General features: G+C 42.4%; 1 protein-coding gene across 4 annotated transcripts in view; it reads right to left on the bottom strand.

Annotated features, from left to right (window-relative positions):
• Positions 1 to 14402, bottom strand: part of NUP93 (nucleoporin 93) — a 116295-nt gene that overhangs the window by 37779 nt on the left and 64114 nt on the right. For all 4 annotated transcript variants that reach the window (XM_030924876.1, XM_030924877.1, XM_010365454.2 and 1 more), the window contains 2 exons: positions 9451 to 9513; positions 2230 to 2358 (listed from right to left, as the gene is read on the bottom strand). In XM_030924876.1, coding sequence (XP_030780736.1) covers positions 2230 to 2358; positions 9451 to 9513 — 192 coding nt within the window. The remainder of the gene's footprint in view (positions 1 to 2229; positions 2359 to 9450; positions 9514 to 14402) is intronic.

Below are 14402 nucleotides of genomic sequence, written 5' to 3'. Positions count from 1 at the left end.
AATTGTTGTATTTTTAGTAGAGACCAAGTTTCACCATGTTGGCCAGGATGGCCTCGATTTCCTGACCTCGTGATCCGCCCTCCTTGGCCTCCCAAAATGCTGGGATTACAGGCGTGAACTACCACACCTGGCCACACTGCTTATACTTTTAAATTTTAAAAAGGGAAAAAAAATCTCAGCTTAGCACTACTGCCAGTCAATTACCACTGGCAATTAAGAAAACGGCTACTTAATATAACCATTCTAAAATACACTGTTTCAATATATCCCTAATACTTCAGCTAGCATGAAGTTAGCTACAGTCAAATGATTCACTCAACAAATATTTCCTGAGCATCTACAGTGTTCCAGGGACTCTTCTAGGCACTGGAGATAAAGGAATAAACAAAACAAAGATCCTTATCTTCAATAAGCTTACATTCTAATGGGAGAAAGAGACAATATAAAGACATAAAACATATACTATGGCACACAGAAGGATGTGCCAAAAAGAAAAATACAGCAAGAGAAGGGGATATGCAAAGTGTTGAATAAGAAGGGGTTGATTTGGATTTAAGGGCCCTGGAAGGTCTGAGATGGCACTGGGTAAATATTTGAAGGAAGTGAGGGAGACTGCCATGCAGTCCTTTGGGGAAAGAGCATTCCTGGCAGAAGCAATAGGAAGCGCAGAGGACCAGAGGCAGAAGCAGGGCTACCAGGTTTGCTGAAGCAACCTGTAAGGTGCCCATTCAGCTGGTGCAGCAAGAGCAATGGGGAAAGCAGCACAAGATGAGCTTGGAGAGGCAACAAGACTAGGTCTGTAGGGACCCACATGTCAAAGTGAAGATTTTGGTTTTCATTTTGTGTGAGATGAGAGTCACTGAAGGGTTCTGAGCAGAGAAGTGACACAATCTAACCTGTCCTTTAAGTTGTGTTCTTGCTGCTGTGTTGAGAAGAGACTGTAGCAGCATGCAACAGCAAAAGCACAAAGAACAGAGTGGTCAGCAGCCTCTAAGATGGCCCCAGTAACTCCCACTTCCTGGTAGTCAAGCCCTTGCATAATCCTCTCCCCTGGAGTGTAGGCTGGATTTAGTGACTTACTTCTGACCAACAGAGGTGGGATACTATTTTTAAGTTACAGAAAGATGATAGTTTCTGTCTTGGGGGCTCTTTAGCTCTCCCTTGGACCCCTTCCCTCTTGTTCTAGGGGAAGCAAGCTATCATGCTGTGAGCAGCACAATATAGAGGCTCATTTGAAAAGAAAATGATGTCTGCAGCCAAGAGTCAGAGAGGACCTAAGGCTTGCCAACAGCCATATGAATGACCTTGCGAGTAGATGCTTGTTGCATCTAGCCTTGAAATGAGTGCAGCCTTGGCCAATACCCTGATTGCGCCTAGAGACCCTGAGCCAGAAATAACCACTTGTTTTCAACAAACCAGGTTTGGAGTAATCCGTTACACGGCAATAACAACAAACAGTTAGGAGGCCAATTCAATAATCCAAGCAAGAGATGACAGTGATTTGTACCAGAGTGTTAAAAATGGAAGCAGTGAGAAGTGGTTGGATTCTGGGTATATTTTAAGGCAGGGTTAACTGGATTTGTCAACATGTGAGAGAGACTGGGTGTGAAATGGGCAAGATGGAGAGGACAAAAGTGAGGCTGAGGTGTCTGATTTGAGCAAGTGAAAAACTGGAACTGCCATTTATAAAGATAGGGAACTCTGTGAGAAGAGAAAGAGGATAGGGAAGGAGTTGCTATCATGACTCAATTCTGGACATACTTAACCTGTGATGGTGACGAGACATACAAGCAGTGCCAAGAAGGCAACTAGATAAATTAACACTGGCTAGATAAATTAACAGATAAATTAACACTAAGGTTCAAGGCTGCAGGCGTAAATCTGAAACTCTTTGACATAGAGATGATAGGTATTTAAAGCCCCAAGCCCAGATGAAATCACAGGACAGTGACTGAGAGAGAAACTGAAGAGGTCAAGGACTGAGCCCTGGGACACTCAAACCGATAGAGGTCAGGGAATTTGAGGAAAGCTCAGCAAAGGAGACTGAGTAGAAGCAGGCAGACATGTTGGAGGAAGTCCAGGCAAATGTGGCATCCTAAAAGCTAAGTGAAGAAAGTGTTTCAAGAGGAAGACAGTGATCCACTGTGCCAAAAATACTAGTCAAGTAGACAAGCATTCTTTGACTTCATGTTTTTATTAAGAGTAGTTTATCTTTTGCATTCAAGCTACCTCGCTTTCTTGAGTAAAGTCGAGGGCGTCTTCTCCTGACGCCAGCAGTGTGTGCAGAATTCGCTGTTTCACTTGCTCCCACTCGACCAACATTGACTCTCGATGGTACTCCTCAGCCATGCCGAAGGTCTGTCACAAAGGAACAGAGAACAATGACCCTCAGGAAACAAACAAACAAACAAACAAACATGGTTTCTTTTAAGACCCAACAGAAACCTAAAGCCCTCCAGACCGACCACTTCTCCATAGGTAGAGAAAAAGTAATCTACTTTAAAAATTATCTTTAAAGAATTTACTGGCTGAGCGTGGTGGTTCACAACTGTAATCCCAGCATTTTGGGAAGCCAAGGCAGGCAGATTGCTTGAGCTCAGGTGTTCGAGAGCAGCCTAGGCAACATGGCAAAACCCTCTCTACAAAAAATTAGCTGGGCACAGTGGTGTGCACCTGTAGTCCCAGCTACTTGGGAGACTGAGGTGGGAGGATCACTTGAGCCCAGGAAGTCGAGGCTGCAGTGAGCTGTGATCGCAACATTGCACTCCCTCCTGGGTGACAGAGCAAAACCCTGTCCCAAAACAAAACAAACTGCACTCCAACCTGGGCAACAGAGCAAGACCTTGTCTCCAAAGAAAAAATTAAATAAACTTACTGACAACTGTTTGCAACATACCCTATTTCACTGAGTAGCTGGGATTACAGGTGCCTGCCACCAAGCCTAGCTAATTTTTATATTTTTAGTAGAGACGGGGGTTTCACCATGTTGGCCAGGCTGGTCTCAAACTCCTGACCTCAGGTGATCTGCCCACCTCAGCCTCCCAAAGTGCTGGGATTACAGGTGTGAGCCACGGTGCTCAGCCCATATAAACCATTTTAAAGTGTCTAGTTCAGTGGTATTAAGTACATTCTCACTGTTGTGCAACCATCACCACCATCTCTTAGCTCCTGGCAACCACCACTCTACTTTCTGTTTCTGTGAATTTGACTACTCAAGGTACCTCACATAAATGGAATCATACAGTATTTGTCTTTTTGTGAGTGAAATAGGCCAGAGACAATCAGCATAATGTCCTTAAGAGTTATAGCAAGTGTCAGAATTTCCTTTCTTTCTTTTTTTTTTTTTTTTTTTTTTTTTTTGAGACGGAGTCTCGCTCTGTCGCCCAGGCTGGAGAGCAGTGGCCGGATCTCAGCTCACTGCAAGCTCCGCCTCCCGGATCCACGCCATTCTCCTGCCTCAGCCTCCCAAGTAGCTGGGACTACAGGCGCCCGCCATCTCGCCCGGCTAATTTTTTTTGTATTTTTTAAGTGGAGACGGGGTTTCACTGTGTTAGCCAGGATGGTCTCGACCTCCTGACCTTGTGATCCGCCCGCCTCGGCCTCCCAAAGTGCTGGGATTACAGGCTTGAGCCACTGCGCCCGGCCTCCTTTCTTTTTAAAGCTGAAAAATATTCCATTGTATGTATATACCATTTTCTTTATCCATTCATTCACTGATGGACACCCGAGTTGCTTCCACTTCTTGGCTTTTGTGAATAATACTATAAACGTGGGTGTACAAATATCCCTGCTTTCAATTCTTCTGGGTATATACTCAGAAGTGGAACTGCATGGTAATTTTATTTTTAATTTTGTGAGGAACCTCCATACTATATCCATAGAGGCTGTACCATTTCACATTCCTACCTGCAGTGCACAAGGTTTTCAATTTCTCCACATCCTCACTAACACTTAATAACGTTTTTCTCAGGCCACACATGGTGGCTCATCCCTGTAATCCCAGCACTTTTGGAGGCCGAGGCAGGCAGATCACTTGAGGTCAGGAGTTCAAGACCACCCTGGTCAAAACATGGTGAAACCCTACTACTACTAAAAACACAAAAATCAGCTGGGTGTGGTGGTACATGCCTGTAATCCCAGCTACTTGGGAGGCTGTGACACGAGAATCACTTGAACCCAGGAGGCAGAGGCTGCAGTGAGCTGTGATTGCACCACTGCACTCCAGCCTAGGCAACAGAGCAAGACTGTCACAGAAAACAAAAATATAAAAACCATATATATATATATATTTTTCCCCTGTTTTTTGCTTGTAACCATCCTAAAGGGTGTAAAGTGGTATCTCACTATGGTTTTGATTTATGTTCCCCTAATGACTAGTGATGTTGAGCATCTTTCCATGTGTTTACTAATATAAACATCTTTATAAAAGCTCTGAAATTAGATCGTATATCACAGCAGTATTTTTTCTTTGCAGCATATAAAATAGTGATGGATTATAAAATCAATAGTATCTTATGATATAATAAACATCTAAGAAAAAAAGTTTCTCCCAGTGTTTTATATTATTATTATTATTATTATTATATATTTTTTTCTGTTGCCCAGGCTGGAGTGCAGTGGAATGATCTCAGCTCACTGCAAACTCCGCCTCCTGAGTTCATGCCATCTTCCCACCTCAGCCTCCCAAGCAGCTAGGATTACAAGCATGCACCACTACACCTGGCTAACTTTTGTATTAAGACTTTTAGTAGAGACAGGGTTTCACCATGTTGGCCAGGCTGGTCTCGAACTCCTGACCTCAAGTGATCCGACCACCTTGGCCTCCCAAAGTGCTGGGATGACAGGCGTGAACCACTGCACTCGGCCCCAGTGATTTTATTTTATTTTTTAAAGAAACACTAACATTTTCATAGAAGGAAGTAAACCAGCAAAAGAAAAATAGCCTTCTGGGATTAAACTGCCTACTAGTCTACTCAAAGTTACTGAAAAGCCACTGTCTACTAGTAGTTGCAGGTAGCTGCCAAAATAAAGGCATTCAAAAGGAAAAGAAAAAAGAAATGAAATCTGGGGAGGGGGCAGGAGAGGGAAGAAGGAAGATGACAAAAAAAAAATCTGAGAATTAAAACAACACAGATAAATTGAATTATGACCATTCTCAGCCTATTATTCTTCAATTGGCAGACCAGGTTTCCCATCAGCTTAAGCCTTTTCAAAAAGCCATTTCATTTACATTCAGATTGGCATCTAATTAGGCAACAATAAGGGAATGAGTATTAGCAATGCCTGCTTTATTACTGGCAACACAGATAATTTATACTGATAATATTGATATGCATGAGCTTTGGGGAACTGTTAGAAAAATCACATACATATACTCTTCCTACAATTGGGATGTTTCGAATTAGACCAATATTTATTAAAATGTGAAAAAAGGACATCAGATATACACACACAGAGACACGTGATTAGAAAGAAGGCTGGTGCATTGCTGGACCCTTTTCTAATACATATTCTGTAGACACAGGAGAAACGATAATCACAAACTTTAAAAACAGTCTTCCAACTGGTTTTTTTCTTTTCACTGAGAGTCAGGCAGAATAGACCATTCCAGTCAGTTAGCCTGAACTGAAAAATACCCAGAGAAAAACCTTGGCTTCTTGCTCACACCAGTAAACTTAAACATGAAAGTTATGCATTTTAAATCAAGAGAAGTATGATGGAACATAAAGGTGGGGTGGAGGGGAAGAGATAATTTTCTTAGAAGTTGTCCAGAAAGAATAGACAAGTGTGAGCCACAATTTTGTCTAAAACTTTCCTACATAGTGGTCAAACCAACTGCCTCCTCAGCCTCTAGCCTCTCCTAGCAAGGTCAAATGGAGGATCAGGTGGCAAGAGGATCAGGTAGCATAGAAGGAGGCAGGTTGATACATTATACAGCCTACCGAGCTGCAACACAAAGTGAGCACACCACAAAGTGTAGTAAGTCTTTTTCTTAAGGACAAGACCTCTGGCTAACAGTGGCAGAGTAGCAAAGGCAATTAAAGAAAACAGACAATATACCACCCACAGAAACTGCTGAAGAAGACAGTGGAGACAGACTTTCAGCATTAGGTAAGGGTCAGAATGACGACAGTGGGAATTAACCATTCCCTGTTAATTGGGCTGCCTGCCTGTGTGCCAAGAACTCCTGCTTAGTACTTTGAAAGTACTTTGAAAACTATCAGCTTTCTGGGTTCAAATCCTCAGATGTATCTAAAAGTATGCCAGGCTACTCATTTAGAAACACCCTCACAACCTGAATGAACACTGCTGTAGTTCTATTTACCATTAGCGTGATAAGGAGCTTCAAATAAAAATAAATGCCCCAGGCAGGCAAATTGCTTGAGGTCAGGAGTTTGAGACCAGCCTGGCCAACGAGGTGAGACCCCATCTCTACTAAAAATACAAAAATTAGCTGGGCGTGGTGGCTGACGCCTGTAATCCCAGCTCACTCGGGAGGCTGAGGCAGGAGAATCACTTGAACCCTGGAGATGGAGGTTGCAGTGAGCCGAGATCACACCATTACACTCCAGTCTGGGCAACAGAGCAAGGCCCTGTCTCAAAAAATAAATAAATGATCCAATATCAAAATTCTCTTCCCTTAATTGCATCACCCTCAGCTTATCTTAATTACATTAGAGGTAATGGAACGTTCAATCTGTGGGCTAATCAGGGATGATTAGTCACCCATCTGTCCTATTCCAACCTATTCTGTTTATATCCACATCTGAATCACTGAACTAAAGTGCAAAGAAGAATGCTAACTAGAGGAACTAATGAGACAGAATCAACAGAACTGCTCAACTAACAACTAAGAGAAGAGGAGGGCAGTGAGAGTCTAAGGTGAGGTGGGAAGCAGTGTTAAGAAGAAACCCAAGGGAAAAGGAAAAGGATAAACTGGAAGAGTACGGAGAGATCTAAAAATTAAAAGGAAGGCAAAACAAACCACAAAAAATGACAAAATAGTGGAGAAACTATTAAAAATTAAATCTGAATCTTTCAAGTTACTATATGTGGAAAATATCTCTCTTTGAACACAAGAAAAAAAGCACGGAAAGAATTGGGCAGCTGAATTAAGAGCAGGTGGGGAGCATTTGAACCCCATTTTCATAAAAGGAAGAGGGCAATATGCTTTGACTTCACACCCATTTATTACTGCACTGTTGCTGGCTTTTAGAAACACTGCATATGTTCTGATAATGTTGTTCCATTTTTGCTGGGATGTGCCAAATGGGGAAAGACAGGACACACTTGTGGTTTTGTAGCTTGTTTTCTTGGCATTTCAGCAGGACACTGGCAAGTTATTCAAACGTGAAATAATCACAAAAATACTAGAAAGTTGCTCACTTTTTGTGTGAAAATGATTCTTGCTCAGTGGCAGTTTCCTGGTGTCCAGACAGGTCAAAGGTCTCCCCCTAGGCTGGCTCCCAACACTGGAATGCCTCCCTCACAAACACATATGCACACATTTCGCACTGTGGTATGTCACCTAAATGTTTTGGCTGGCTGCAAATTTAGTCTCAGTATGGCACAATGTTCAGAGACTGCCAATTCCAGAAACACATTCTGCGGGGTAAATGGATTAATAAAGCTTGGTGGCATTCCACAATCCTAATTTAATTTCATTGGACCTTTACAGCAGGAGAATCAATGTTGGTAACTCACTTAATGTGTGAACCAAAAGAAAACCCTTTTAAAAATATTTTCAGATCTGAATCAAGTGAATTTCTATCTGTGACTAAGTACTATCACCAACAATATAATTAATGAAATTTTGGGAATTTCATTTATTTTTTTGAGACAGAGTCTCGTTCTGTCGCCCTGGCTGGAGTGCAGTGGCATGATCTCAGCTCACTGCAACCTCTGCCTCCCAGGTTCAAGCGATTCTCCTGCCTCAGCCCCTTGAGTAGCTGGGACTACAGGTGTGCACCACCACATCTAGCTAATTTTTGTATTTTTAGTAGAGACAGGGTTTTGCCATGTTGGCTGGGCTGGTCTCGAACTCCTGACCTCAAGTGATCCACCTGCCTCGTCCTCCCAAATTGCTGGGATTACAGGCATGAGCCACTGCACATGATGGGAATTTTATTTTGATAATGAAACATATCAGTCATTTAAATAATGAGCCCTATTTCACCTCAGTACTACTGAGACATGTTCACCTTCACAGAATATTTTAATAAAGCACACTGAGAAGCAACACTTTTTTCACTTTATTATTTTTGAACTACACAACTAATGAATAAATTTCATTGGATATAAGAACTAAATAAGTAAACAGCAAAACAGAGGTCTCACTTCAAGCCTACTCCCTTTGCAGAGAGGGTTACTGCTAGCTGATGGAATGTACCCTGCCAGCCTCCTTCCTGGGGAAAGCTGCACTTCTATAACCAATTCCAGAGGACAACTAGCCTTTCTTCTCTCTCACCATAAGGCTCCAAGGGCCCAAAAATCTCTTTCACTATAATGGGATGTTATGGAAAGATTTTGATACTTGGATCCTTGTCAGAAATAAACGGAGATAACTCACATGTTAGTAAACAATCTTTGAGTATCTTGCACAACTGCTTGTTGCAGAATATTGCTGCACACATAATGGCTGCTCTTTGGTGAACTTACCATCTTTTCAAGCATGGAGTTAGTTTTATGTGTGTGTGTTTGAGCTTGGAGAAATTGTTAATATAAAAGGTGGTCCACTCAATATTGTGTGATAAAAGGAAAATAAGTTGAAGGAAACTGTCAGCGATCACAGCTGCTTTTCTGAACTGCTGATTCAGTAGAAACCACAATACCATTTATACAATAACAATGAAACCAATAATTTTCTGGTCTTTCCATTTTAAGATTAATTTAATAGTTAACTGTCCGGTCCGGTGTCTCAGATGCATTTCAGTCACTAAATACATACAGAGTTATAAAGCATGGTATTCTCAAAAAATGGTTCCTGTAGAACTCTCTCTGTAGGAGAGAACTGGGCATGTAAGAGATTCCAGCTTCCAGATCCTACACTCCCCAGTATATATTGCTGCCCCCATCTGCTTTTTTTTTTTTTTTTTTTTTTTTTTTTTTTTTTTTTTTGAGACAGGATCTCACTCCTCATTCTGTCCCCCAGGACGGAGTGCAGTGGTGCGACTCGGCTCACTGCAGCCTATACCTCCCAGGTTCAAGCAACCCTCCCACAGCCACCAGAGTAGCTGCAACCACAGACGTGTGCCACTATGCTTAGCTAATTTTTTGTATTTTTTGTAAAGATGGGGTCTCACTATGTTGCCTAGGCTGATCTTGAATTCCTGGGCTTAAGCGAACCTCCTACATCCACCTCCCAAAGTGTTAGGATTACAGGTGTGAGCCACCATGCCCAACCCTCTTGCCCTCATCTGTATACATCTACATTTTAGTTAATTTTCTTACCCTCTTCCGGGACTCTTCAATGGCAGACAGCAGGGCATTGTCCTTCTCATTCTTCAGGAAGCCCTACAAATGGGGGAAAAATTAACACAACTTAAAACTAACTTTCAAAAAATCGAAAGTATACTGCGAGACAAACAATAACCATAATGGTATCTAGAATGCTACCTACCTCCACCTCACAAAACTCTCCCAACTTGAAAACATCAAAATAGATGACTTTTACAGATGTTTCTTAGTTTCTTCCATTCTGGGAGCACATGATGATTGTTAGAAAGTAAAGTCCCTATGAAACAATAGTGTGGGGTTCTATATTCCGTAAACATGTAAAAAGTGGAAAATCAAGACTGTCCTTCAAAATTCCTAAATGGCTCATATTGCAGATACAGCGTTGGTGATGGAGCTAGTCACAGTTCCTCTAACTGCTCCTTAGTCTATATTTCTCTGTTGGTTTATATTAATTTCTTTCTAACATTGAGGACATCATCATCGCCCATTTGTCTGTATGCTTTTCACTTGTTGGCCAATGTCTGGGAAATTCTAAAAATCTTTTCTTTACACATTTCTTCCAGGGTTTTGTCATGTGCACTGTCTGTTTCAGGTCTGCTCCACTGCTCGTTTAATATAGGTAGGGTGAAAAGACAGCCTACAAGTCTAGTTTAATATAAACAGGTTAAACGCCTGCAAAATGCAACTACACAGTAACACAATGGCCAAAAGGATAGGCTTTGAAATTTGGCAGTTTCAAATCCTAGTGCCTCCATTTACTACTAGCAGCAGGATTTTAGCCAGGTCGCCCAAACTCCCTAAACCTCAGCTTACTTGTTTGTAAAAAAATAAGATAACGTAATCAAGTTATTGACCCAAGGCTCAATATATGTAGCTCTATTATTAGAATCGATTAGATTTAGATCTGTTGGTGACTTCTATTAATGAAAGAGATGCCCAGGATGACCTCTTTGCTGCTGTTCATTGTCCTTATTTGCTTGAGCCGAGATCCAAAAGGAAAAGGGCTGAGACACTATTCTGACAGCCACAGTTGCAGACAGACAGATATATAGACTGCACTTCCCTGCCAACACCTTGCTCTTCATTCAAGGGGGCAGTTTCTTTTCCATAGTTTGGGCTGGTTGGGGGCTGAGTAGGAACAAGAAAGATGACCCATCAATTGACAAGTAGAGATCAAAGTCTTAGTTGTAATATGAAGAACTCAAGTTACCTTACAAATCAGATCCACCTACACTCCAATGCAAGGTACAAGCATGCCACTACTGGTGCATTTATACATGTCTAAAATTGTTCTGTCACCCAGGCTGGAGTGCAGTGGCACGATCTTGGCTCACTGTAAACTCTGCCTCCTAAGTTCAAGCGATCCTCCTGCTCAGTCTCTCAAGTAGCTGGGATTACAAGCGTGCACCACCACACCCGGCTAGTTTTTGTATTTTTAGTACAGACAGGGTTTCACCACTTTGGCCGTGATGAGGTCAACAAGTTGGCTCGACCGCAAGTGATCTGCCTCCCAAAGTGCTTGGATTACTGGCGTAAGCCACTGCATCCAGCCTTGTGTTTTTGCTTTTTTTTTTTTTTTTTTAAAGACAGAGTCTCACTCTGTTGCCAGGCTGGAGTGCAGTGGTGCCATCTCGGCTCACTGCAACTTCTGCCTCCTGGGATCAAGCGATTCTCCAGCCTCAGCCTCCCGAGTAGCTGGGACTACAGGCGCATGCCACCATGCCCAGCTAATTTTTGTGTTCTTAGTAGAGACAGGGTTTCACCATTTTGGCCAGGATGATCTCAATCTCTTGAACTCGTGATCCACCCGCCTTGGCTTCCCAAAGTGCTAGGATTACAGGCGTGCGCCACCGTGCCCAGCTCTGTTTTTGCTTTTTAAAGAAACTTTGGGAAAATGTAATACAAAGTAGAATTTGGCAAAAGCTTTTAAAATGACAAGCTAAATTAAAACACTATCATTTTCTTGCATTGGAAACTTACTGTTACAGTTAGTTTTTGATCATTTTGTAATTTAACAACTGTAATGTTTTAGTATACAGTCATGCATCACTTAATAACAGGGATACATTCTGAGAAAGCCTCCTACTAGGTGATTTCATTGTTGTATGAACATCATAGAATATACTTACACAAACCTAGATGGTATAGCCTACTACACCAAGCTGCATATGGTATAACTTGTTGCTCCCAGGCTACCAACCTGTACAGCACGTTACTATACTGAATACTACAGGCATAACATAATGGTAAGTATTTGTGTATCTAATTATAGAAAAGGTACAACAAAAATATGGTATTGTAATCTTATGGGATCACTATTTTATATTTGGGTCTGTTCTTGACCAAATCATCATTATGTGGCACTTTAGTGTATTCTGTTCAGTCTTTTTAAGAAGGTGGGTTGGGAGGCAGGATAATGTTGGGGATGTACATTTAAATAAAACATTACTAATTATAAATTTCCCAAATTCCTTACGTATTGGCCTAAGTCTCCCCAACACGTGCTGTCACACCCCAAAACCTGGGCAGTACACTAGGATGGACAGGGACAATGACCAGGAGCCCAGGAAATAGTTCTCTCTTAAAGACTCCATGGCCAAGCGTGGTGGCTCATGCCTGTAATCCCAGCACTTTGGGAGTCCAGGGCAGGTGGATCACCTGAGGTCAAGAGTTCGAGACCATCCTGGCCAACATGGTGAAACCCTGTCTCTACTAAAAATACAAAAATGAGCCAGCCGTGGTGGCGGGCACCTATAATCCCAGCTACTTGGGAGGCTAAGGCAGGAGAATCGCTTGAACCAGGGAGGCAGAGGTTGCAGTGAGCTGAGATCGCACCACTGCACTTTAGCCTGGGTAACACAGACTCCATCTCAAAAAATAAAAATAAAAATAAAAATAAGACTCCTCCAGCATAGCCTCTCAGGCAGCTCTGAGGATACAACACGAAGACTCTCCAAATACATATACTGATAACTGGGGTGGAATGGGGAATGGCATCGGTCATTTGCCTAATAATGTAATGACATCAATAAACCAGAGCACAGGAAGCTAGGAACCCACATGGTCCATTCAAAAGTGTGCAGCAGCTTGTCACCCCCTACCTGCTTTTGGCCATCACAGGGGACCCAGACATAAAACAATGGCAGATTTTAATGGGCCTTGTTTGTACCTTTCATAGCAAATGATTATGTCAAGTCAATAAACCTTTAGTATAAATACATTTTCATTAGTGGTCTCCAATGTGGCTAAAGCTAAAGGCTTTAGTGTCACAGTTCATAAACAAAGCTATGAAACTATTATCAATGACTAATGCTCCCAAACAATGAGCAGGCATGAATTGTGCTCTGTGGCACCTTTTTGTGGCTGCCTCTATGCTGCTGACTGTCCAAACAAGCTACGCTTGGGGGTAGTGGGGGAGGGGAGGGGGTTACCACTGCCTCACAAAGCCTGGTCTAGTATTTTCTTTTTGGTTATGGGGAGGGGAGGGACCTGGGTTAAGTCTGATGTTCTGTCACATTCCTTCTCTGGGCTTCCTCCGTTCTTTCCAGTCAATGACCAGCCCATCCCATTCTTTTAATGGCACCCATGTTCATATCTCTCTCTCTCTCTCACACACACACACACACTCTCACACACTTACAACACAAATGCAAAGCAATGACCAGACACATTTCTTGAAAAGCAAAATAATATTCCGCAAGAAATGCAATTCCCAAATTTCTGAGAGATAAAATTTCAAGTAAGAATGAAACAGAAGAAAAAAAAGACATTATTGCTTTGGGATAGATTACTCTGGTCTTTTTTTTTTTTTTTTGAGACGAAGTCTGGCTCTGCCGCCCAGGCTGGAGTGCAGTGGCCGGATCTCAGCTCACTGCAAGCCCCGCCTCCTGGGTTTATGCCATTCTCCTGCCTCAGCCTCCAGAGTAGCTGGGACTACAGGCGCCCGCCTCGTCGCCCGGCTAGTTTTTTGTAGTTTTTAGTAGAGACGGGGTTTCACCGTATTAGCCAGGATGGTCTCGATCTCCTGACCTCGTGATCCGCCCGTCTCGGCCTCCCAAAGTGCTGGGATTACAGGCTTGAGCCACCACGCCCGGCCTACTCTGGTCTTTAAAATATTTACTATAAGGCTACATTTTACAACTCTCGATAAATTAAATGAAGCATGTGTGTGAGTCAAACCTCACCCACATATAAACAAGACCATTAACCATTACATACTTCAAAAACTGGACTCTAAGTACAAACTGAGCTCACAAAATAGATTCTGAATTTTTATTTTTCATCCTTTCTTCCTTTCTAAAATGAAGTGCTAAATAGGTTATACATCATATTTTATTTTAAAAAAACACACTAGTGGTCTGTCTTTTCAAAATAATTTTTTAAGTAACATATATACATATATATATATTTATTTTTATTTATTTATTTTTTGAGACGGAGTCTCGCTCTGCCGCACAGGCTAGAGTGCAGCGGTGCGATCTCCGCTCACTGCACCTCCGCCTCCTGGGTTCAAGCCATTCCTCTGCCTCAGCCTCCCGAGTAGCTGGGACTATAGGCATGTGCCATCACGCCCAACTAATTTTTGTATTTTTAGTAGAGACAGGGTGTCACCATATTGGTCAGGCTGGTCGTGAACTCCTGACCTCATGATCTGCCTACCTCAGCCTCCCAAAGTATAAAACAGTAACTTATACACCAGAATACTGCTAGGATCTGTGTGCCATCTAGTGGCAGTTAGTTTCTTTCAAAGAACCCACAACTCAAGGAAATGTAACAGCCCGCTGGAATTAAAGAACTAAAAAGTTAGGCAGAACCATACCTGCCTCAGTCCAGGTCCCCCACAGATCTCCTGACTTCCCTTTCCTACCCACTGTTTCCTTTTCCCTCCAAACTCCTCCTCCTGTGAGATGCCTCTCATGCCTCACCCAGGAGATGTACGTGTATAG

Source organism: Rhinopithecus roxellana, chromosome 20, assembly GCF_007565055.1.
Source record: "Rhinopithecus roxellana isolate Shanxi Qingling chromosome 20, ASM756505v1, whole genome shotgun sequence".
NCBI classification, from domain to species: Eukaryota; Metazoa; Chordata; class Mammalia; order Primates; family Cercopithecidae; genus Rhinopithecus; species Rhinopithecus roxellana.
This window is presented reverse-complemented; position numbering and strand designations above follow the sequence as displayed.